The 26751-nt window shown below is 38.1% G+C and overlaps 2 protein-coding genes across 2 annotated transcripts in view; both read left to right on the forward strand.

Moving 5' to 3' along the window:
- The first annotated feature begins 4382 nt into the window (after positions 1 to 4382).
- On the forward strand, positions 4383 to 23274 carry LOC132978928 (transferrin receptor protein 1-like). The gene is made up of 18 exons (XM_061044298.1): positions 4383 to 4521; positions 11646 to 11695; positions 13349 to 13586; positions 14032 to 14203; positions 14802 to 15027; positions 15123 to 15245; positions 15330 to 15422; positions 16393 to 16532; positions 16663 to 16814; positions 16897 to 17016; positions 17137 to 17222; positions 17333 to 17396; positions 17499 to 17566; positions 17860 to 17921; positions 18825 to 18918; positions 19009 to 19230; positions 19459 to 19617; positions 20439 to 23274. Exons 2-18 carry the CDS (start codon positions 11663 to 11665, stop codon positions 20679 to 20681), a joined length of 2295 nt encoding a protein of 764 aa, XP_060900281.1. The 5' UTR covers positions 4383 to 4521; positions 11646 to 11662; the 3' UTR covers positions 20682 to 23274.
- A 1851-nt stretch (positions 23275 to 25125) lies between these two features.
- Positions 25126 to 26751, forward strand: part of LOC132978929 (activated CDC42 kinase 1-like) — a 60907-nt gene continuing 59281 nt past the window's right edge. Inside the window, exon 1 of the mRNA XM_061044304.1 lies at positions 25126 to 25377. The gene's annotated coding sequence lies outside the window, so the exon portion shown is untranslated. The remainder of the gene's footprint in view (positions 25378 to 26751) is intronic.

Here is a 26751-nt window from a genome sequence, read left to right on the forward strand (position 1 = left end):
CAAGTCTGATTAGTTATTGTCATCACTGGGACACACTGTACGAGGGATGAATTTTTTGTAAACGGCTCCATTTTATCCATAGTTACCAAGCTGACATGACTGACAGGTGGGCGCGATGTAATGGTTCGTCAAGAGGCTTAATACCCGCCTCAACTCCAGCTCTCAGCCTGTTCTTAGGTTGACTGAAAGTTAAGCTGGAAAAAGGCTTGCTGTGTTCTTAATAAATATTGTATTACTAACAAAGTGAAAGAAGTATCCTTCAAGATTTTACACAGAATCTATCCTGCCAAAGAAGCGTTAGAAAGATTTAAACTCAACATAGATTACTCTTGTGTTTTTTGCAATTCGGTGAAGGAAACTATATTCCATTTATTTTTTCACTGTGAACATTCAAGCTTATTTTGGAGAACAACTGAACGACTATATAAATAGAAAAGCTGGAGCTAATGTACAGATAAAGGTATTTGATGTTATGTTATATTTTGATTCAAATGGTTTGTCTGTTAAAGTCAATTATTTATTTCAACTCCTTATTATCCTTGGAACATTTCACATCCACAAATCAAAATGGATGACCTCGAAACCCTGCTTTCATCGTTTTCTTATTGAACTGAAACAGTACTGCACCTCAATTGAATATGTTCAAAACAACAAAGCTGCAAAGACGTTTTGTATGTTGAAAGAAATTAACTTTGTTTGAGCAAAAACAACATCTGACTTCCTGCTGGCTTGTTCAGAGTTTATGTATCTATACATTGTATATGGAATGTTTATAACTATAATATAACTGCTAGTTATACCTCTGTAAAAAAAAAGTACAATTACGAAAAAAATGGCTTTAAGTGACAACATGCTAACATGTTTATAGTGACAACATGCTAACATGTTTATAGTGACAACATGCTAACATGCTCAAAGTAACAACATGCTAAGATGTTTATAGTGACAACATGCTAACATGTTTATAGTGACAACATGCTAACATGCTCAAAGTAACAACATGCTAACATGTTTATAGTGACAACATGCTAACATGCTCAAAGTAACAACATGCTAACATGTTTATAGTGACAACATGCTAACATGCTTAAAGTGACAACATGCTAACATGCTCAAAGTCACTATAAACATGCTAAGATGTTTATATTGACAACATGCTTACATGCTCAAAGTAACAACATGCTAACATGCTCAAAGTAACAACATGCTAACATGTTTATAGTGACAACATGCTAACATGCTCAAAGTAACAACATGCTAACATGTTTATAGTGACAACATGCTAACATGCGCAAAGTAACAACATGCTAACATGTTTATAGTGACAACATGCTAACATGTTTATAGTGACAACATGCTAACATGCTCAAAGTAACAACATGCTAACATGTTTATAGTGACAACATGCTAACATGCTTAAAGTGACAACATGCTAACATGCTCAAAGTCACTATAAACATGCTAAGATGTTTATATTGACAACATGCTAACATGCTCAAAGTAACAACATGCTAACATGTTTATAGTGACAACATGCTAACATGTTTATAGTGACAAATTTTATCTCTAAAGTAGGAGTTCATAATGATGTGCTGGACTGCATTCATTCAGAGAAGGTCATTAGCTAATCGAATAAATCTGAGAAGGAAGTCAGAACCTTCACTTAACATTCTCCTAGATGATAAAGGTTAACACAATGTAATATCTTATCTAACATGTTTTGTCCTTAGCGTAAACCTGTTGTGTACGGCACTGAGCCAAACTCTAAATCTGATAAAACATTAACATTCTTGATATTTATCAATACGTTAATCTTTATGTGTATACAGTAGCACCAATTCATTACAAATGTTATCTCAAAACAGTTTTACAAAAGGTGCAGGTCTATACCTTAATCTTTATTGTGTTATACAAAGAACCAACACTAATCCACCATGAGCACAGCACTCAGCATCATTTAGCAAAGTTACAGTGGCAATGAAAGCTTCCTTTTAACAGGCAGAAACCTCCAGCATACCCACAACAACAAAAACAACAATGAATCAAACAGATTTATATTTACAATGACAGAAACAATGGTAAAAGTATGTGTAGAATTATCAGTAACAACAAAGTATGATAATATAATGATCGACAACAACAACTATAATGACAATGACATGGGGAGCTCTTAAATTCAAATTAACATGTATAATAACGATAAGGCCCATATTAATAGTTAAAGCAGTTGAAGTCGGGGGGGTTATATAAACCAAACAGAGGGAATGGTTATAGTAAATGAAAGGGCACATGAATTTGTGAACAAAGAAGGCATTTACACAAGTAAGAGGGAAGTATGTTGTTGCATAAGGTGTTTCCTCATTATTTCAGAACAGCTCTTTGTGCTGCAGGCTCTTGGGTCTCTGCATGCATTCTGTATAGTGTCTCTTAAGTAAAAAATAAAGGTCCAACCATTTCTAGTGAAAGTCAAGAACATGCTCCTCCTTCCATCATTACTATTTTCTCAGAGGAAACATTTCCTGTACTGTTTTCACACAGTTGGACTGTTATTATTACAGTGAGGTGAGTACATTATAGTGCTGAAATGTGTTAGCTTGCTGTGCTGAGAGTTAACAATTGAACCCAATAACACAGAATAAGGCAGCATCACCTGTTACTTAACACCAGCCAGGACCTTAGCAGAGTGTCAGGTAATGATTTAACAAGAAAAAAGAGACGATTGAATCTGCCTACTGTCTCCATGGTGCCTTTGCATTCTTGGGCCGTTACTGTATAACACCACAACAACCGCTTGGTTTAAAAATGCTGTTGAACTTTCAGAACTTTAAATCCTGAGCTGTGATACCACACTTTGTAAAGGACCATCAATTCCCATCATGTCCACTGTTTTGTTTAGCAGGAGATTTAAAGTAGATTTAGAGGGTAATCTTGAAGATGGTTGTAGAAAGAAAGTTCTCCTAGCCTAAGACACTTTCTCACGTCACTTTAAAATGTCAAAAAAATTATAAGAAATGAGGTAAAATGTGTTAAAATGCTGTGAGAGCTCAGACCACCCAATGACAGCTTTGCACAAAATATCAGTTAGACGACTAGCAGCTTGGCATAAACATGTAATTACTAGGATAACCGAGATACCCAAAAGAGCAGTTATGAGTTCGCTTACAAAACATCACTGAGGGTGTTTTGGTCCAGAAATCAATAATTAAAAGTGATGGTAAATATGGGATTGCAAAACAAGCTTTCAAGAAGAAGAAAAGTACCCTCTTGTTGACCAAGAGTTACAAATAATTTACCACCAATGGCGACTGATTTGTCATGCCTACCCCAAGTGTCCAATCACAGGGCAACCATGTCATAGCATTGGGTAATTTAATAACAGAATCATCAATATTGACTGTCTGTTTTAATGTTAAGTTAAAGCAAATCAAACTTATTTATTCTGACTAAATGATTTACCAATGTTGGTGTCATTTAAGCTGCAGACACCTGAGGGTTTCTAAACATTCTAAACAAGTGATACAGTGTTCACTCTGGATGCTTAAAGAGGGAGCTAAAATGATCCCAGATGACTGGAAAAAGAAATAAGCACGTTTGACTCAGTCAGCAGACTTTAGACCAAACTAAATAGACTAGACTGCACTCCCTTTCCTTTCTGACCTGATATTTTTACAGCTGCAACATAAAAATCCACACTTTGTTGTAACCTGTGAGGTCTGAAAAGTTAACAGCACTGTGCAGACTGGTCTTGGTTTGTTTTCATTTCAAGGTGAACACCAGCAGGAAGTTGCCAATTTGTCTGTGACAATCTGAGGGTTATATGAGGTTATCCATGATGAAGGTATCATGAGTTTCTTCCTTTCAAAAAACAAGGTGTGCTTCTATTTTTTTCTATAGTTTTACATTTTGATTTACTATTTACTATTATTTACAATAATTTCTAGCCAGGAATAAGAAAGTTTTTTGATTCATACACATATGCAAATAAAAATGCCACCGTCCCAGAACCAGGCTTTCACCATTGTCCATTTGTTTTTTTGTCTTTTTTGTTGTTTGTGGATGTTTTTATGTTTGATAGCCTAGGCTATATTCTGTTGTATTCTAGTACAGAATTTCCCATTATAATGTTTTATAATGTGTATGTTTGTGCACTTTAATAAGTTGAAGCGTTTCTAATTTCGTTGTAGAGTTGTATAATCGAATATGATATAATATAATAATTTTTAATACAATCAAAATGTCTAATGACCTAAAAAGGCTCTTTATGCTATTCTGCAGAACAGATCAGGATCTCGCGATGGTTGATTTTGGCGCGAGAAAAACGCTGTTAGGGAAGTGACGTCTTGTGACGTCTCCAGCCCCCACTCGCGTACTAGTCCCATAGATAAAACTGCCGGCAGCATGGTCAAGGACACCGGCTGAAAGAGAGCAGATAGGAAGCAGAAAGCAACCAGGAGGAGAGGAACCTCGTGTTAAGAGCTGTCACAGAAGACGACAGTGAGATTGAGCTGTTTTAAAGAGAAGGTGAGAGAGCTTTAACCGTAATAAACAGCTAGGTAACATAGTTCATTTTAAGCTGTAAGAGATGAATCTTTAATGTAGCTTTAACGTCATCATAAAGCATTTACTACGAGTCTCGGGCTGTGAATATAGAACTTTATAATCCCTCTTTTTTTTTTATCATGAAATGTATCAATAAATGCTAAATGTTGTATTATTTCATTGTATGGACTCTTGGAACCAACTTTTTAATTTATGTCATCTTGATTATTTTAATGCTAACGTGTCCTAGCATGTTCAACAAAGCACATCACAGCTGCCTGCAGAAAGGAAGTTTACTCCACATGTCACTTGTTAAGGCACATATTGCTTCATTATAGCGCAGATATGAATCTGTAGTCACAGTGTTAGCTGTCAAGTTGCCAATGCAACAAGGACGCCATAATGAGGAGAGCCTGTAGTCACGTCTAGCAGCTCTTTTTGAGCTCTGTGAACGGCACTGTGCTGTCATTAAATACAGCTAGCTTCCTTGAATGACCCTCCTGCTCAGGGGTAACCGTGTCAGTAGGTAGACATTACACTGTCCCTGTTTACTGACCTTGACAGAGAGCAATAAGGCTGCTGCAAAGATAAGCTATCTCTACTACAATAATATTCACACAGCTATAACCTCAAGGCTAGACTGCTTCTTCTTTTTTTTTAAACCCAAGCTGCATTTACACATTTTTGATACACATTTAGTTGCTCCAAAAGCCTCTCAGAGATGTTGTACCAACATATGGTAGGGCAGCAACTGGATTTGGATGTTTTTTTAGTTGTAACTAAGGAGCTATTGTGTGTAAGTCACAAGTATGACATACAACACGCATCTTGGACAGGCAGCAGGTGAATTTGACAAGTCTTGGCTGAAGCTTGTTTTTGCTTTGAAAAGAGCATTTTGACAATTCTCTCTCATTGCATTAGAGGTCAGACACACAGAAAATTAGTTTGAACGTGTTATTAAGTCTGGTGTTGTGGAGAAGAGATTCACTTGCAGTTTTTTTGCAATGTTTACAGCAGTATTAGTCTTAATTATTGATCTTTTACTTCCTAAATTGTGGTCATCCTTTGCATCCAATGCATGCAGACACATGATGCCACCTGGTGGGACCCCTAGGTGACATGTAGGGCATATTGTAACCGTAACCTCCAGCATCCACATTATGGTAATAAAGAAATAAAATAAAAACTGCCTGAAGAAAGAGGACAGGCGGTCAATGTTTCATCTGCATGCAACACAACTGCTGCTGCTCATGTCTGCAATTCATTTTAATTAAATTCTGGCTGTTTTAAGATTTCTTGTGCAAGCCTAATAAAAGGGATTTGCCTGCATCACCGTCCTGCTTCATTTTTCCCACAAACTAGTCAGAGCTTTGCCCCAATGTGACTCTCACATGATCAGCCACTGCACAATGACTCCTACCCAACCCTGACCCCTCTCCCCCTCTCCCTCCCCTCTCCTCTCCTCTGTTGCCCCCCCCCCTTGTATTTTCTCCTTCTCTCGCCATATTTTTTTTAAATTTTGTCTCACACATCTCTTTAGTCTCCCATATTAATGTTTCCTAGACCTGTTTCTATTTGTCCCAATTTCCTCTTTTTTTATTTAGAATAACATTGCACTGAGTTCTCTTGCGTGATTCTGATACAATGGTTGTAGCTCTTTGTCTAATTGTTGTAAAGTGTTATTTTCTTCTCTTTTCCTTGTGACTCTTTTTCTCTTAAAATTTGGTTCAGACAAGAATATTTGAGAGAATATTTTGCTTATAAAGTATCCATATTTAACTGTGTTAAGTAGTATAATTGTCTGTCTTTACAAGGGTGTATTTGTACTCTAACTTCTATAGTTCGCTGACCTGTTTGGTGAATTGGGTGCACTGCACATTACATTGGAGCTTGTGAAGCATGGGTTAATGAAGTATCTTGTTTGAGCGGATGCGTATTCTTTGATCTAAAAGATTATGTAAACAACTTTGCTGATCATTTTAAAAGAGTTTGATTAGCAATCCTCAGTACAGGAGTGAAAGCCACTGCAATTAAAATGTAGTATGTATTAAAAAAAAAAGCAATATACCTCGTGTTATAGATTGGATTTCTCAGCACCTTTTTTCAACTACTGCATTTTTTCAAATGATTTAATTAAACCTCATCCCTTCGGGGTCTGCACATGAAAAACATTGCTACTGTCCTTAAATGTCTTTTTTCCCCTGGTGCACTGTGCATGATTTCTGTAAGGAATGAGCAACTGGTTGAACAGAATTGTCTCTTAACTATTTAGCATTTAATTGTGTGGCTTCGGGAAGACCTTAGGGCTCTAGGGGTTTACCGGCATGTCTTGGAATTATTGGCGGATATTTTTGATCAAAGTGCATCCAATAAATTGAGTTCACACCATTTTATGATCTGTGATAAAGGATTAGTCTGCTGCATAACTAGATAAGTTGGCAATTTGCCTTTTTGAACGTTGTATTTTCCACAAGCACAAACATGCTGTGTAGCATTGAGATCACCCTTAACACAAATAACTTAAAAGTCTTAAGCACCAAGATGACAGTTATCAGGATGCATTTAAGGGTCACAAACTAGTACTGTGATGTAATGTTTTTGGAGTAAATATAAAGCAGAGCATGTGAGCAGTTTAAAATGCATGGAGAGCTGCACCTGTCCTTTAAGCTCAATAGGTTAATTTAGTGAATGAGTGATTGATTCAGGTATTCTATTAAAGAGAGAGGGGGTTCACCTCCAGCTTTATGCTTCTTCAGTAACCCTCAGCCGGGTTCACAGAAGCACTGTGGTAATGTCACAACACTAGTCTTCTTGCCACAACTGACAGCTCCAGTAACTTTATGGAGCAATCACTTCTTTCTCCTCTAAAGGGATTGTTTATTTCTGAGAAAATGACGAGGAAGTTGCAACATGCTTCCCCCTTTACCTGGAAACCGCACCTTTCAACACTGGCAGGGATATTTAATCTGTCTGCAGTGCTGTGCAGCCTTTGATGTGAACTAAACTCACACTTGATTATGAAGCATATCAGATCTTTTTCATGCCATTTGCAATCTTGTAAGTTCTTGTCTCATTGGTCTGCATTAGAGTAAGCCTGCTTGATATGGGAAAAATGTTGTTCTAAGGTGTGATAATGATATGAAGTGCGATGTATAACTGAAATTAAAGAATGCATCATAACCTATAGCTAACTGTTCTATGTCTATCTGCTGTTCTTCATGTTTTACACTATATCTGTGTTTCTCCTGAATCCAAAATTAATCCAGGCAACATATTTGTTTCACCACTAAATTGTCCCCAAATAAATCCGGAGGTATCTGATAGCTCAGGAGAGCTTCATCTTCATCCCCTACATTGTGTGAAGGCATAGTCATAATATCCAGGCATTTCTGATTTTACCTAAAATCATTTCCTTATTTGTTGTGATAAATTCAGATTTTGCAGTTAATTGAGCAACCCTACAACAGAGGAGAAAAAAACAGGTGTGAATAGCTTGCTGTTTCACATCGCTCCTTTCTTTGAATGCCATTGAACTCTATCCAACATCAAGCTCTATTAAAGTCGAGAGAACCAGTCATAACGAGTTGAGCAAGTCTGACAGACCATAGCTACTAGTACAGTTCCCAGAAGGGTGTGAACCAACTTTGTTCTTACTATCTCCCCCACACACGTGTTTGAAAGTAATTCAGAGATACAAGTTGTGTCTCTTAGTCAGATACTTCAACAAGCAAATGGCCGCGTTCAAGGACTTAAAGCACATTCTGTCACTCCTTAACAGAATTCTTCTCTTTTATTTAGCTTATATCCATAGGTCTTCAACTAAAAAAAGTAGCTAATCTGATTAAAGTATTAAGCCTGGGCTTGGTATTTTTGGTATGTAAGATTATAGACATAGCTGGGCCACGTTAGAGAGCAATTAGCTTTACAAAGCATCTTAAGCTTCTTTTGATAGCAATTTAAAATCGGTATTTATAAACTGTCTTCTGGTTAAGTTTGAAAAAGAAGTGAGGCTGCAAAAGTTCTTCTCTTGTTTGACATTGCGTTCTGATGTACAGCGTTTTATTGGGGGGCCATGGGGCTGTTCAAGGCCAGGCCATGTTCTAAAGTTAGCCTCTCTTCATTGCACCCAGAATAGCCAGCATGTTTACTAACTACTAAGCTATGTGATGACCTTTGCGCAGCATGTATGCACCCTCATTTGCCGTATTGAAATGCACTTTGAGTTAAAGGTTAGGCTTTTTACCTAGGTTGTCTTGGAGCCTGATGTAGGGGTTTAGCAAGGCCATGCTTTGGCGCTTCAAATTAGAGCAGACAGGCCTGCCAGCCCGATCGTTAGTGTCCCCTTGGCTTTCTCCCAAACCAGCTCTCCTCACGCAATGCCCAGTTTGGAGCTTGTGAATTGACCCTTCAGTTATAAGCTTTTATGATCTATCAAGACAAGCTGAGCATCTTTTTGTCCTTTATTTTAAGTTCAAGGTTTCTTTCTGTCCCCTTTTATCACTCCCCGTTAACACTGAAAAAGTAGCCTCTGGATACATTGAAAAATTGCAGTGTGATTTTTCAATTTTTGGAGTATGTGGTTTATGATTGAGCCTTCAGTCAACATAGCAGTGTTCAATTCAGTCCAAAGTTTGTTCAGTGAAGACGGCTTAACCCCTGATGCCATATACCGGTACTTCTCACACACAAGTTGTAAATAAGACCAGGCTTGTTTTGGGGGTGTTTTGTCTGTTCTCCTTTTGATAGAATAGGAAAGCACTCAAAGTCAGTCCTTTTGGCTTACCAGACTATAACAAGGGTTGATTCACTTACAATGTGCTTTGCATAGGGCTCCAAATATTGTTCAGTGTAAGGTAGAAATGTGAGTGAAAAATATGGCCAGTTCTTTGTGGGTGTTTTTTTGCTAGACTTTCACACTCTAACATTCAACTATCAGCATAATCTATAAATGCGAAGACATGGAGACAAGACAGATGGCAGGATTCTGTTATAAAGCTTTGTGATTTTCTAGAATGAATGATACCGTGGTAACTTTAAAACAGCCTTTCTCCACTCCATATGTGTTTTTCTACAGGTGCATTGTTATCTGGTGTGCTTTGTTGTTGATACATTGTGCAACGTTGTACTAATTCTATTGTGAGGATCTCTTTGTATGAGCGACATATGAACAAAAACAACACACATGCACACCATTATGCTTTTGTCCTGAACAAGGAAGTGATTGCAGTGTTATTTTTGTCGACAAGATGTTCATTTAGATACATCTCAAAGGAGGAAATTTCACTGAAAAAGAATAGTCACAGAGCTGTGAGGCAAACCTCTTAAAAAGTACATTTTCAGTAGGGCAGTAGAAAAACTGTCTGATGATTACCATACATTGTTCAATATTGGATTGTACATAAAATATGGCAAGCCAGATGAAGATCAAAACTAGAAATGTTCCTAAAGACTAATTTTCCAGTTGATTATCCATTCAAAATTGAGCATTATTTATCAAACACGGGATTACATAGTCTGTGGGTAAACAATGTCAAATTAGGTTGGTGAGTGTGGCTAGCAGTGCTAGCACTGGCAGCATTATGTCCTCTACTAAAGCTAGTTATTACACATTGCATGGCTCTGGTCAGATGGTTATATATGTCTGTTTAACATGACAGAGCCTTCATACAACTTTATATCCATTTTCTAGATCAAAACCTGCCAGCCACCCAGCTACGAGATGCTATCCGTCTCCTATGCTATAGTTTATATCCGGGAAGTAGAGCAATATGGCAGTATGGAATCAGACATTATCCGGAGCTAAGTGGTGGGTGGCAGCATTAAAGCTTACACACAACATTTGATCAGCATTGAGGGCCTGGAATAAAAATATTACGTTGTTTCATGTTTGGCCATGGCAACAAATCAGAGTTTGTTTAACATGTGACTTCCTCTGCCTTATAGAAATCCTCTTCTCTGAATCAGCAGTTATGTATACAAGCTTGCCAGCATTACATTGATTTGATGCAACATATGAACATTGACTACTGGCACTGGCACATTATTTGCTGATGGGTGGATGTCTGTTAATATTGTATACATGCTATTGGATAATATTATAAATCAGCCTATATAGTCAATTGGATTCACAGACTCATGACCGATGTTTCTCAAAGTCAATCATCAGCCATGTTCAAAATCTGCAGCAGAGGACAATACATTGACCAAGTGTCAAATAACGGCGAATCAACACAAAACTCGCTGAGTGGTCAGAAATATTACACTGGAAAAATGTGTCTTTCATTTTTTATGCGCATCTATTATATAAAATATGTTAAAGAACAGTTTAGTAAAGAATGTTGGTATGAATGATCCATATTAGTTCTAAAATAAAGTCAGTTTGAAGACCTGTCTGACCTTTCATATAGTTGATGCACCTTACAGTGCAGGCCTCTCGCCTGAGGATGATCACATGCCGTGTTGCCTGTCTCCTTTTACACAGGTTTTTCATTCGAATATTTAAGAAAATATACACAAGACTTGAATTTCAGTTCCTGTTGCAGTGTTCAATTGAAACCCGCTTTGTTTGGCTTGTCTTTTGATTCAATGCTAGTGGGAAGCTAGTTATTCTGTTATGGTTTTCCTCTGGCAATGGTGTTCACATGGAGGCATGGAGTCTGTGTTGACCTGTACTGGACACTGGTCTTTTGTGCTGAGAAACAGTGCTGCCTTTCTAGTTAGAAGCAAAGGAAACCCCATGGATGTTTGAACAAGAGGTGGGACGTGTTCTTTGGACACCCCATTATTCTCAGAAATGAAACAGTAATGCATTGTAAACACAGCCAAGAAAACTTAAAGTGTGTTATACTCTAAATTTGTCTTTGAGTATAAAGCTCTCATCCAGTTGTGGACTTGAAAGGTGCTGTTTTAAAAGATGTAAGTTATTTATAGCCACCAGGACTACAGGGGATTAATGTTATTTGTCTTTATTTTTAACCAAAGATGAGTTTGGGTGGAGCCTGAGGTTATCTTTAAAACATTACATATGAAAGCAAGATGTAGACGACAATTAACCTTAAGCCCTGAATCTTCACTCAAATATTTGTCTTGTTTGTTTCCCTTTTTAGACTCCTGTGAAGCAGCAATGGATCAGGCAAGGTCAACGATTACCAAAATTGTGAGTGTTTTGTCTGCCTTGTAATACAGCCTTAAATCCTGTAATAACAAGCCTTGTCTTACAGTAAGACTTCATGTGTTTCAGAAATGAGCGTTTTTAACTGACCTTGATTCATAATGAATGATTTTCTTATTTGAATCTTGTGTAACAAATACTTATTACTTTGTAATTTTAGTGCTCTGAGTTCATCTTTAGAAAGATTTGCCCATGTTTATTTTCTTATCACTGCATTAGGCAACATCTACACCAGTTACATTTACTTAATAAAAGGTCTATAACCAGCATTGGGACTTATACTTGTTATTGATATTATATCTTTAATACATGATTAGCAATAACTCATTAGGAGCAAGCTACGGACATTTAATTTATCAGAATCAAATACTTAATTAATCTTGGGGGAAGTGTGCACAACAACAAGAAACAAAGTACGGTATATATCAAGTCTTCATGATTTAAATGATCAATTTATCCCACTAATACTAATCTAAGAGCTAATGATTGCTGTTAAATTAACTCAACTCAGTAAATACAATCAAGATAATAATAATAAAATAGACCTAAATAAATAATCCAAAATAATCCCTGCAATAAATTAGATCCACTGATGTAGAGGTGTGAACAGAATTAGCTTATTGCCATTTACTTTCTGCCATCTATACCAGAAAGTTTAAGGAGACTGACTTCCACTTAATTTAAACAATTTTGAACTACTTATTTTTCGAAGGATAATGAAATTTCATTAAAACTTCACATCTGTTGTTTTACTTAATCCCTCCTCCACAAGATAATTGTGTCAAAACAGGAAGTACTTCGTCATTTTCTTTTTGACAGATCCTCTTGGTAGGTCTACTGCTTAGTGTTGATTTTTAGTCATCGTTCAACATCCTTCTGTGTACTTTTGGGAATCAACTAATGTAAGTTAATTCTGTTATGATCTTTTTAAAATGCTAAATTCATATTAATTTAAAGATGATTAATTGAAGGTTAATTGAAATTAAAAGATTTAAGTCATATGTGCACATGATGAGGATGTGTTTTTCTAGATAGCTTGTCATGTTAAAAATCTTCTAATCACATTAGCAAACTAAACTCACAAAGGAGAAGGTTACATTCTAATTTGTTTAAAGAATATGAGTTAAATTGTGATCAAGAAGGATTATTGATAATAAAAGTAAAATGAAAGAGAAACTCACTTTCTGTAAATTTAGCGGGTTCTTACCCAATATTAGACCGCACATAAACCACACTTTCTGCAGGATTCATTTACTACAATAAAACATGCAATCCCAACTGTTAAAAAGCTGATGCCAAGTTTTCTTACTGTGGGTGACATCCACAAGTTCTGAGGATATTTCCTAGGTGGCAAGTGAAGCCTCTGGGTAAACTAAAGCTCCAAGAACAAAGCATCCTGTATATGGTTTTCTACTTCAAAGAAACCGTGACGGTGACCTTTTTATCACTTATCAAATAAGTATTAATAAACTTTAAAAACCTATATTAACTTTCAGTTATGCTTTGAGTGGTACAAAAACTACATTTATTTAAAGATTACATTTGATTTACTTCAGAACTTTACAAAAACCCCTTGAAAAATCTTGACTCAGTAAAAAAAAATAATTTTCCCTGGGCTGTATTATTCTGTCATTACAGTTTAACGGGGAGCCGCACTCCTACACCCGTTTCAACTTGACCCAGAACATGGAAGGTGATAACAGCCAGGTGGAGATGAAGCTGTCGTCGGACATGGATGAGGAGGTCGGGGGAAATGGTGTGGCAGAACACCTCAGTCACAACGCCAACCGCAAACCCTACGATACTAATAAACTCAGACGCACCCCGAAGAACCTCTGCTTTATGGCAGCTGGCACCCTCCTCATTTTCATCATCGGTAAGAGGGAGATGTTAATGGATAAGCTAAGATAATTTGAGTGTTCATAACTTTAAAATAATGTGTGGAGTTCCTCAAGGATCAATCTAAACTTCTTTATTATTTATTGATTTGTCTTTCCCAAACATGCTGATGGTGACGTACCTGAATGTCACAATGTTCACAATTCAATCAGGATAAATCTGAAATATGAGGGATATGTTCTGAGTTTTAGAAAGAAATCTGCTTTTATCATCTGAAATAATAGCTCTGGTATTATTGTGTCTCCCCTTTGAGCAACATAGAGAGGCTAATGCTAGCTTTTACATCTAAAAGTTAGGTTTTGTTTCTCGGCTTGTACAACAGATTCAAATTGTGCAGTTATGGCATATTATAGTGCTGACTCAATGCAATCTTTCTTGTCTTTCTCTGGTTGTTCCTTATTTTATTTCACTGATACTTCCAGGGTACTTGATTGGCTTCTTGGTTCATCGGAAGAAGGATGTGGCCCCCATCTGTGCAACTTTTGACAAAGTTGTTGCCCCTGAGACCGGTGCGGCCCCCCTCATGGACTGGGACGATGTGAAAAAGCTCCTTGCACAGAAAGTTTCTGCAGCCAACTTTGAGCCTGTTTTCAGGTTAATATATTGACTTCTCAAAATGGGGGGGGGAAACGATACAATGTGGTGTGATACGAGACAATGCAGCAATTTTGTAATTAATTGATACTTTGCAAGACAACCATTTAATGATGCATTTTATTAACTGAAGAATACAAAATTCCCTTAAAAGGAGGAAGTGGAGGATTCAAGAATGTATTCACTGCAATTAGGTTTCAGATTCACCTCTTATCATGCTTCAAACTTCCTTTTAATGCTGTCTGACATGATGCCGCTGTCGACTTCTTCTTTGTCCAGTTAACTTCTGTTCATGTTACACTCGCTAATGCTATAAGCACCACCCTGAGTAGTCACAAAGAGTGACACAGCGAGTCAAATTGACATATTTTGTATCTAATTAAAATTTGGATATTCGGCATCAGCGAGTCGATGATTGTGTCACAAGAGGCTGTATTGATATTTTGTCCCACCCCTATCTCAGACTACCTGTAGAGTGTCCTATCAGTGTGTGTGTGTGTGTGTGAGCTTTGCGTTTCATTTTCAGAAAGTGATTCACTGTTTTCTTATTTGTTCCTTTCTTCTCAATTTATCTGATTTTGATTTCCTGCTATTCCAGTGAGTTTTCCAGTGCCGTCCACCGGGCTGGCTCTCAAGGTGACGAGGCTTTGGGAAACAAGGTGCTGACCAAGTTTAATAAGTACGGCATGAAAACCTGGACTGACGAGCACTTTGTGAAGATTCAGGACCCCCCGGCTTCTGGCTTCAATAGATTTGTTTTCAAGAACGGGACAGCTCAGAATCTGGAAGGATTTCTATCCTACAGTGCCACTGGAACAGCAACAGTAAGTTATCTAAAAAGCCTAATTAAGAACAGCACATTTAAAATATGTAATACAAATAAATTAAGTGATCTTAATGTTATACATTTTTTGCCTAGGGTGCCGTATTGTATGCGCATTACGGGCAGGAAAATGACTTCAAAATACTGCAGGATAGAAGCATCAACATGAACGGCAGGGTCATGTTGATCAGGGCCGGTAGGATCAGCTTGGCTGAAAAGGTGGGTGATTTTTATCAAGACATGCAGTCGGACAGATTTTTTGTTCATGTCCCCTCCTTTACCTTAACTCCTTTGTGTACACAGGTGGCCAATGCTGCCAAGATGAATGCCTCTGCTGTGTTGATCTACCCAGACCCCTCAGGTTACACAAAGGAAGACACCCCTCTGTTTGGACATGTGAGTGTGAACAGGTGTATAATGCTGGAGGATGAAACTGCTTATATAATGCCCCTTGTCCACCTAGCGTTTCCAATCTTTTTCAATGAGAAGAGGCATTCATATGTTTTCTTTTCTAAGAAGGGTTATCAAAGAAAGGTAATTTAAATTCCTCTAGAAGATGCCTAACACAAACTTGATCAACTGCTCAGTAGACTTCAAATAAAATGTTGACAAAACATTTCTGGAGGGCACCCAAAGTGAGCACTTAAGTATTGTGCTGCCCCGACATCATTGCGTTATCAGAGTCTTATGGTGCTCTAATGCGATTTGTTTGCTGATAGCAGTAACAAGCTTGGCACACTGACAAAAATGTATTAGAAACAGCCGTTACCGTCACCAATGGAACGTTAGGTTTAAGTTGGAAAACACGATCAACACTGATTGAGATGAGCCGATTAGTGCTGGTGGACACACATAAACAAAACAATCAGTTTCCTTCACACTTAAATCACGTTCAGCATTTCTACTGTACATTAAATGTGTCTCATACATTTCTTATATTGATCAACTGTTTCCGCATTCAACAGTGGCTAGTATTTATATAAGTAGTGTTAGTATTGCATTAATAAGGTAGCAAATATGTTAGGAGGAAGTAAATGCATTTGCCAGGTAATGGCCAATGAATCACAATGAAAACGTTGTCAAGTTAACTGAAAGAGGAAGCAGATACAACAACACACGCTCTGATGAATGTGAAATGTATCTGTAATTCTGTCAGCCTCAAAATAAATAAATCTTCTAAGCAGCTAAGCTGAGCCTGTAATGTTTTAAGCAAAATCTCAGTCTATTTTCATGTATTTTTTCTTCTGATTTTAATTTCAGAAGCTTGATAGTAAAACTCGAGCAACTCATAAGAGCAATGATTGCTGGACAAACTTGTTTAAACTTTTGTCTTTCCATCCATCCGTCTTCCCTAAATGTCTCACAGGTCCACATGGGTTCAGGTGATCCCTACACCCCAGGCTTCCCCTCCTTCAACCACACCCAGTTTCCACCTGTCCAGTCATCAGGCCTTCCAAAAATCTTGGCTCAAACCATCTCAACCAGCATGGCTGATGGCATTTTGAAGTAAGGCGCACCTGAAACAGTGCACATGAAAATAGATGTAATAACAGATTATAGTAATGCGTTCAGGGCTTTATCTATACCAGATATTCCTCTGCTTGCATCATTAATGTATACCGTGTACATTCCACAGAGAGCTGGGGGGTCCGAACTTGCCCAGTGGATGGGGGTTGCTCTACAAACTGGGAGAGGAAGGAGATATAATTACCGTGGATGTCAGCAACGTTCTTACAGAGAAGAAGATAAGCAATGTCTTTGGGGTCATAAAAGGCTTTGTGGATCCAGGTACAATCAGAAGTTTATTTCATATAGATGACAAATAAGTGATGATTGTCTACTAACCATCTCGTTCTCTTTAACATTGTAGACCGATATGTGGTTATTGGTGCCCAGAGAGACGCTTGGGGTCCAGGTTTTGCTGCGTCCACCGTTGGCACCAGTGTCCTTGTTGAGCTGGCACGTTCCATTTCAGACATGGTGAAGAACGGTAAGCTTCAGCAGCTCTCTTTAAGTGTTCTTGTGCTATATTGTTATTTACCCTTCATGTCAGATCCTCCTTAACGTTATGGAGCAGCTCAGTTAATGTTAATTTGGTTTCTCGTCACAGATGGATTCAAACCAAGGAGAAGTATTGTGTTTGTGAGCTGGACGGCTGGGGAATATGGGAACATTGGTGCCACCGAGTGGTTGGAGGTAAGAACTGCTACTTCTAGTTTTCCCAAATGAGTTTTTTTCCCCCTTGTCCATGCGGTGATGCCACTTTTCTGTGTCAGAACTGTTCTAACAGTGTTTTGTTTATGCAGGGTTATCTCTCTTCTCTGAGCTTGAAAGCCTTTGCCTACATCAACCTGGATGCTGTTGTAACAGGTACTAACTTCAGACACCTTCTAACTTCAGATTAAGCTGTTAAATATTCAAAACATGCAACATGAGGTGGTACACAACGGCTGAATGTGTCTTCCTTTGCAGGCCAAGGTGAATTTAAAGTAGCAGCAAGCCCTTTGATGCACAGTCTGATCGAGAGCACTATGAGGGAGGTAAGACAAAAGCTGGAGGGATTTCCGTGACCCGTCTATATTAACATGCCATCAACTTGTTTTCTTAATAAACCATGTTTTCAATGTGATTCTGTTGTTTTTTTCATGAAGATAGTTAAATAAATTGTGCTTTGATGCCCTAGATTTTATCGTTTTTATAACTTATCCTGCCGAAAAAGCAATCACCAGTCATTGAAGCACATTTAGGAGAAGCCCCCGTTATTTTTCATAAGTCTTTAATCCGTTTGTGAAAGTGAAGATAAAATGTACTCATACATCTGTTTTGTCCACAGGTGAACCTAAACTCGGTGTCTCTTTATGCTCGTTTTGCAAGGAGCAACCTGGACGCAAATGTGTAAGTCTGAGCACTCTGTTCGTCCAGTCACATCCTCAGTGTCCATCAGTGTTTATACATCACCATTAGAACCACCGTCTCACTATTAGCCAGAGTCTGAGAGTAACGCCTGTCAATCATCAAATGATGGCTGATTACTCGTTTGAGTCAATCTGAGAGGCGCTATCTGCCACATGGTGGGAGATTTTTGTACCAGATTAGTTGAATACTACGAGTTTGTAGCATGTTTAGTGTAGCTTCAGCTTCTTTCTCCCTCTACTGTGATGACTCAAAATCTGAGCTTTCTCCCTTTCCCCCGTCATTTGGTCTGAATTTGTCATATCCGCCTGTGTTTGCATGTCACAGCAATTGGTTAGGTAACGTTCTTAACCTCATCCATACAGACTCTTGTGAACAGGACTGTGTTTGGGCCAAAAACTGAAGCTACAGTCTCTAAAGTCCTGTTCCCTATTTGTTGTTTTTCTCTCACACAACTCATGGGGCAGTGCAGCCAGTGCAAACATACACACGTGTCTGCTTATGTCATGTGTTATTTGTCACAGCTCAAACAAGTGGTGGCTAGGGGAGGCAAATCAGCCATTTAAAAAAAAAAAAAAAAAAGTAAAGGTCGAGTTAATTCATAATTTCTCCATTTTTGTTTTATTTAGCTAATTTGAAAAATGATCTGATTCGTGACTTACTTTTCAGTGAAATGTAATTAAAGTTTAACAAATGTGTATGTGACACAAAAAAAGAATTCATGAACGTTAAGCTTGGCTGTATAATTTTTTCATTTACCCATCACCTTGGCTGGGGATTTAAAAAGTTCACGAGTTTCTACTTCTACTCTTCTTCTCCTAAATATGTACCAGCATTAAAAGAAATCACAGCTAAAGCAGAATTCTTCATGTTTTTATTCTCCAGGCTGCAGTCTCTTAGGATGAACGACGCTGCGTATCCATTTGTCGCCTTTTCTGGCATTCCCTCGCTTTCATTCAGGTTCAACTCAGATCAAGATGTAAGTCACCCGCTGCACATGTTAAATCAACAAAACTTTAGCCATCTTGTGACATATGTTATCTAACTGTTTCTCTCTGTTCGCTCTCAGCACTACTCGTTCTTTGGCACAGCGATGGACACCCGGGACAATCTGAACGCTGCCACGGCCAGCCAGGTTCCTCAGCTCGCTGAAGTAGCCACCCGTTTCGCCGGCCACATGGTGCTGAGGCTGGTGCATGATCATCTGCTGCGGTTCGACCTGAAGAAGTACAGCAAGACTATCAAGGTTCAGGTGGCTCAGATCAACGGGAAAATCATGTCTGTGCGAAGGGTGAGTGTGTTTGTTTTTGTGTGTGATGGATAGGAGCCTCAGTTTGTCTACAGTGTCTGCGTTACCTTCTTGTTGATTCACACTCTTAAAGAAGCCAACTCGTCATTTAAATTCACAGTATTTTGTCTGTCTGTTTTTAATTAAGAACCTAAATGTGCCCTGAAGATGTACGTCCGTTCCGCTTGTTATTCAGAGCACTAAATCACTGCTGTGTTTGTGTGTTTTCAGAAGCAGCCCCAGAAGCTGCCCAAGGCCCTGACGGTGCAGTGGTTGAACTCGGCCTCGGGCTCGTACAGCCGCGCCTCTGATGACCTGATGACAGACATCCAGAACAGCAACCTTGATGACATCGAGATGTGCCGCATCATTAACGATCGCATCATGGCTGTAAGACAACTTCATCCGTTATCTTTTTGAAAGTATCCAAAAAGTTAAAATGACTTGAGACCCTTTTCAGATGCAAAAGAAATATATTAGGGTCTTACTTTGGAACATTTGGGCTTTTTAACAAGCACGCGTCCATATTATATTTTTCTTCCTGCTTTAAAAAAAATGGTTTGACGTGAATGTGGAAAAAGGTGGTGTCATTAACTTCTTTGCATTGCTGAGAATATACAGTAGTATGTAAGGTTCTGTGCTGTCAGTCCAGTCTACAGAAACACAACAAGATTGAATTTTAAACAAAAAAGTCAGATCTGACTTTTAAGATTTGTTTTAGTCTGGCATATAAAGCAGTACAGAGAAGGTTTATAATTAGATAAGAAACCAGGGTCCTTAAAGGGGCCTGTTAAATTACTGAAGCTGTACTTAAAAAAACATAAACATTGACAGAATGTTTTTTAAAAAAATGTCCTTTTTGTGTTTTTCAGATGAGCCAATGAGATTTGACGTATCTAAATATAAGACTGCCTCCATTTTCTTTTAAATTTGATCATAAAAACAAATCAGAGTTTGTCCAACAGGTGGCTCCTTCTTCCAAATAAAAAACCTCATCTCTGAATCAGCAGTTAGGTTTACTAGCTTGCCAGCATTCAATTGACTTGACACAACAGATTTAAATCGGCTATTGACAGGTGGCGCCACATTATTGTCTGTAAACATGGCCGATATCGGCTGACACAGATGTTCAACCGTAATCATCAAAGCAGGACATATATCAGTGACCTTTAAGAAATCTTCCTTCATCTCATCTTCTCTTGTTTCTGAAGGTGGAGAGGAACTTCCTGTCCTCCTATGTGTCTCCCAGTGACAATCCTTTCCGCCACATCTTGCTGGGTTCGGGTGCTCACACTCTCAAGGGTCTGACCAACCACCTCGAAGCCCTCAGTGCCGACAACCCCGATGCAGATGCCGATGTTTTCCGCAACCAGTTCGCCCTGGCCACCTGGACCATTCAGGGCTGCGCCAACTCACTAGCAGGAAACATTTGGTCTTTGGATAACGAAATCTAAAAAAAAAAAAAAGAGAAGAAAAAGTTTCCTCCCTCTCCTTCCTTCTCTATGGTTTGGTCCTCTCTTCAAAACTGACAGTGTGAAAACCAGTCGGCTGTGATGATTCAACGACTGTCACAGCGGCACATATTTCAAATTGAACTTAAGGTTATTGAGTAAATTTAAAGGTGGAACCTTTTGTAAATGTTACAAACATCACAGCCAATACTTCTATTTGATCATCTCAGCTGCCTACTCCACAATGCCAAACATTTAGAATAGATTATACTCACTTCCCCCGCTGAACCAATATCAATAATAGTAGGTCATCCTCTGTTTTACCTTCTTTAGAAAGAAAAAGTTCTATCATTCTTCTAACTTCATTTCATGTAATATCATTTTTCAAAACGTGGCATTTTAAATACGTTGGTGCTAGTAACAACTACCTGAAACAGCCATTCAAAAGGTGGCAGTGCAACTCAAACTGAGCGAGTTGAGTGTAGTGAAAGTGATCTGTTTTTACAGCACAGTATCATCAGACCGTGATCTCAGGAAAGGCTGTGTTTGCCAGCTCAGAGAAGAACAAATCTCAACATGCTAGTAGATTACAAGACTCAAAACCATTGATCATGTCTACCACAGCTCTCACAGATCAAAACTGCTGGTTTCTCCGCTGCTACTGCTGCTGGAGCCTCACGTTCAAACCTGAGCCCGTTTGTGTTGGTAGCTAAAAAATGTCATACTGTGCTGAAGTCTGCTACTCAGCTCATCGTCAGAGAGCCAGACGTTAAAGAAGAGGACAGGCCAAGAATTTGTTCAAGCAACGTTTTGGACAATCAACAGCTGTTACATGTAATGAAACGAATAACCTGAAATAGAGATTAATCTGAATGGTCCACCTCCTGACATTAAGAGCAAACCTCTGTAGGCCTTTTTTCAAAATCAAGGGAGAAGGTCTCCAACCATGTGGCACTGAAACTGAAACCGTACGTCTATTTATTGTGTTATTTATTTATCAGTGGCAGGGTTCACTATAAATAGTTTTTTTATTGCCTTTTTATAAAAAAAAACGATGTATAATTATCGGGAGCAGTGCCTTCCATAATTATGACAGTTATACTGTCGAAAGGACAAAAGCAGCATCTGCTAACAGAAGTGTACATGTGGACCGACGGCCGTACTGAACACACAGCCTTCAGGAACTTCTCTTCAAACTGCACAACTCTGAGGTGATTTCTGTTCCTTCTTACTGACACTGGATTGGCCCCCCTCTCTGTGTCAGTACAGGTCCTCGGTGCATGTACACGTCTCGTCCCATCATTATCGGGAGCAGTGTCTTCCATAATGTGCAAGAAGAAGGTAGTTTTTATTCTACCAGTGTGTGTCTGTATCGGAGGCAGTGCCCTCCATATTTCACTGTAGGGGTGGATGTTTTTTATTATCGGGGACAGTGTTTCCCATAATGTCTGTATATACGATACATTGCTACACACGGCTCGTGTTGTCTGCATCTTCAGAAGCCTTCTCTGATGTTTTCCTCGCTGTAGCTTCTTCAGATGGTGCTAAGTTTTTACATGAGCTCTTATCAAATCATTTCCCATCCGTCTGCTTAGTAACACAGAGAAGCTGCGTGTCTTTCAATTCCTCTGTTGGTCACATTTTAATCAAACGCTTCTAATGTGATGTTTCTTTTATCCACTTCACACGAGACTGATACAGAAGGCGTTGCTTAAAATACTAGATATGTTACAAACATATTTGCGACCACCGTGGTTACAGCCGTGTGGGCCAGTATTTCCAGTTAAAGATCACCGATCTGCAAAATAAATGGGTTTGCTTATAATGATGTAGTCAGTGGGAGCGTAAATTCTGCTTTCTTTTGGGATGTTTTCTTTCTTGTTTAAAGATTTTCCTTGTGCCTTTTTGTGTTATGACTGCAGTATAGAGCTGGGTGCTACAAACAGAACAATACTTTATGTTTGGGACGATCTATATTTGGCTTGTTTTGTCATTTCTCTGTTCCCTTTCTCCCTTCGCCCTGTTTTCTTCTAGAATCATAAGTTACTGGTTTAAAAGCCTGTAATGCTACAATATTGTCAGTTAACGTTACCAGGTACACGATAATTGTAAAAAGAAAAGATTAATTCTAAATTGGATGTAAAAAAATGACACAGTGAATGTTCCAGTGGTCGATGTGATCCTAGAGCTAATTTGCCGACTCTGGTCATTCTGTGTTTCCAGTCATGCCTCCAGTAGAAAAACAGGAGATGAAATGTTTTACGTTGATAGCCTCTCTGCAAACATCTATGAACCATTCAGACATGCGTGGTTTGAGTGATTGAGCAGATCTGCTGGGCTTCAATAAAACATGTTAGAAGAATTAGATTTAATTTACTGGCATCTCGCTGAGAATGTAGCATACACATTACCTTTCTTTTGTATGACTCTGGATGTGGAGGAATTGGTTTGAAAAAGTTAGTGTTTCAAAATTCTCACCAGATGAACAAACAATGTGTTTAAGAAATTAACGTAACTGTTTTTTCGTTTTCTCCAACTGTATACAAGCTGCTTAGCTTTACATTTGTGTTGCTGCAATAAACAATCACATCACAAACAGTGAGTCGTCTCATGATTACAAGATATAAGATGGTCTGTTTCTTTTAAGTGAGCTGAATGGGAAAACGTTTACAGGGTGTTTTCTTGAGAAGTGAAGTCCAAGATTCATCTTGGACTCTTTTAGTCACAGATGGAAAAAGTATTTTGATTTTGTTGGAAACAAATTGGCAAGGAGATGAGATGTGCCACTTTCTCCACAGGGGGCGCCAAAACGACACAAAATGAAAGTTCCTCAGCTTGAAAGCCCCCCTCCAATTAAAAATAACTTTGCTAACTGAGTATATAATATCTCAATATGCAGAATTAAATAAAACAATTACACTGTTTGCTCTTTCAGCTGATAAAGGGGCAAGTTTTCACTGCTTTCCTTGAATCTCCATTTAGGATTTGTACTTGGGCCCTATAAGCATGAATCACGACTTTTTGGGAGTCCGGAGTCTTTACATGAGTGTGGTATGCACATTTGAGGCTCCCATGCACATACACTAAGAATTAACATAATTAGTGGTGGGATAAACACACTTTCTTCTCCCTGTTTAAATTGAGTGTTATGTTGGCCCTTAATATTTACATACTATGTGTTGACCCTATTCTTTTCAGTAATCTATTCAAAATAAACAAAATATAGGCCGAGAAATTATTTGTGTCTTAAAACGTGTCTGTATTGTGTTTTTGATATTCTCTCTTGGTTTTCACCAGCAATACTTGTCCTAACAAAAGAATCCTCTAAGAGACGAGCATCACAAACCAGAGAACTAAAGATGTTGTAACACATCTTGACCAGTAGATGGAGACAAAGTCCACCAGATGATTTGATTCAAATGTCTATCAGTCAAACTGTCTCCTAAGCTAATTCATTTAGCGAGTCTGGATTTAAAAAGAAGTTAGACAAAAACTCTTCCTGTCAAAACTTGTGGAATGAATTATTGACCAAAACTTGCAGGGCGACTTCTTCTTATGTTAAAAATAATAACTTTACAAGTTGTAGTCTATTTTGTACAGCTTGCTGTTGAAACGGCAACTTTGAATTTATATGAAATTTCTAAATTGATTTTAGAAACAAGCACTACACTTGTTTTGGAGCAGCTGGAGTTATTTAAGGGTGGGAATATCAGAAAAGTGGGACATGTTCCTTTAAGAGTGGGCACACAGGCTCTATGTGTTCCAGAGATGTGAAAGGAAACGAGCTCTCACTTCGCTATGGAGCCCTGCTACATATTTGGAAGTCATAAAATAAGGAATATCATGATTTAAAAAAAATTGGATATGTATCTTTGCAAACAACCGAGCACCCAAACACACAGTTACCAGTCTATAACAAGGATAAGAAAGATGAAAAAAGATCTTCCTCTTTAATTAGCCAGACCCAGACCAGCCAGGAATCAGAATTATTTTCCTTCACAATGTTTTTGCAAGTACAGATATTTTATAACAATACTACAGAAATGACTCCCGCACATACTTTTGCTTTAAAGCTACGAAGTCACATACGTTTCTAGAATTTTTGGGCAATTGTATTTTTTTTTTCACCACACACAAAAAGTGTGGTGTGAACCAAAATCAACCGAAAATTCAAAATATACACTGCAGGGGGATAATGTGGAGACAGCATTTTTGTAACATTTTCACAATAACAGATTCTAGAAATACAGAAAATTGTTGAAAGAAGTACTTTATTTCAAAAACGTCAGAGAAATAAAGTATTTCTATAATCAAAAAAAGTGTGTAACTAACTAACTAACTAACTAACGTGTGACAGGTGTATTATATAATCAGAATAAAATCCAGTTTATTTCCCCTTATCAGAGGGATCCATCTTTAGTATTGTAGACGATCTTTGTGAGGACAGCAAAGCACCGAAGGCAGCAGCAACAGGCTCAGAGCACTTTAACTGTGTTTTCTGACAGCACTGGTGTGCAGGAGAGACACTGGACCATAACTGGTGCAAACTTAGCTCAGTGTCAGTCTCATTCACCTCATGTCCGAAGCTATTTAGAGGGTCACACATATCTGGACCTGGGAACTTTTAACCTGTTTGTTGGAGTGCTGAAAGACACCGGAACAGGAGGTGACAGCAAGTGACAGGAGCAGAGATTGACGGGTAGGCGCCCTCTCTAGAAACATCTACTAAACGTACTGTTATTTAAAAAAATTCTCTTGAAAATGTTATCTTTACATTTTAAAGGGAAATTGCAACGTGTGTTGACACTTGTTGCAGTCGTCATTTATTGACCCAACAAGCTGCCAGTGCTGGCTGAGTTTGTATGGGTGCCTCATTCTGGTGAACTGTGTTCGGGTACATTTTGGCCACATCACAGGTTTGCTTTAATTTAACAAAAATAAATTACAGGACAGCTGTAGATTAAAAATGTCACTTTCCAGTACTTAGTTCTACGTTAAGGTAAAAAAAAAAGAAACATGAAATGATGTTTAAAATGACTGTAAAGTAACATTTAATCGTATGCTTTTGATGTTACATTACAAGATTAAACTGCGCAGGAGTTTTGACTTAAGTTAATTAGTTTCGAAAATGTATTAAGTGCAAGCATTTCTCTCTGGCTATCATTATTCTACATGCTCATTCATAACCTTATGAATGCGTTTTTGTTTTATGTAAAACGTCTTTTTCTCAGTTTAAAAAGTTTTCTTTTTGTCGTTCAGCAACTATCATGAAAGAGACATAATATAGTCGTATTATCATACTGTAGGCTAAGTAAACGCTTTTCCTGGGAGTTTTATGATGTAAATATCAAATACAATTCCAAGTGCAGCTTATCTCCGTGTCATAAACCATACAAATTTAATTTTACACAAAATACAGAGGATGAGGAAAATATCAATAATTTCTGCAAGATGTAAAGAAAATGAAAGAGGTGTTTGTATACTCATTAACACCAAAGTGACATGTTGAACTGTCCTATCAGGTTCCTCGTTAGTTTTGTGTTGTACCAACAACAGCCAATGGTGTGATGATGTACAAACCAGGCGCTGTTTTAGAAAAAAAATTAAAGTTTGGCCTGAATTTTCTTTCCCATTCCCAAAGATTTCTTTGTCTCAGCTTCATTTATCGAGATGAACTTAGAGAAAAAGTAAGTTTCTGCATTTTACCTTACTCTATATTTTACATTTGTGAAGCATTCATTTTTAATAATTGATGAAACCAGAACAGAATGAGCCTTATACATGCTTTATATGAATGAATCATATGACCCTATTAAGACCAAGTTGTAGATACATGTGGGTTAAAGACTGGGATTTCTGACTGACTGCTATCCAAAAAATATAAAAAGTCTGCTTATATTTCATCACTTGTGACGTTCCACATTCATGACAAAAAATGTTCTCGTCACAGCCCAGAGCTTAACAAAATGCACCACAAGTGAAAGACATCTACCAAGTTTCACCTCGTTTGACCTGCACTGAGGACACCAGGGAACTGAATTAACCGGACTGTACCGGACTTTGTTTCTTGTAA

This window comes from Labrus mixtus, chromosome 8 (assembly GCF_963584025.1).
Source record: "Labrus mixtus chromosome 8, fLabMix1.1, whole genome shotgun sequence".
NCBI classification, from domain to species: Eukaryota; Metazoa; Chordata; class Actinopteri; order Labriformes; family Labridae; genus Labrus; species Labrus mixtus.

Excerpts from the sequence above, each read along its gene's own strand:
- LOC132978928 (XM_061044298.1), top strand. The coding sequence starts at position 11,663 with ATGGATCAGGCAAGGTCAACGATTACCAAAATT. Across the intron at positions 15,028-15,122 it reads GTGCCACTGGAACAGCAACA|GGTGCCGTATTGTATGCGCA; the intron begins GTAAGTTATCTA and ends TTTTTTGCCTAG. Across the intron at positions 15,246-15,329 it reads GGATCAGCTTGGCTGAAAAG|GTGGCCAATGCTGCCAAGAT; the intron begins GTGGGTGATTTT and ends TTGTGTACACAG.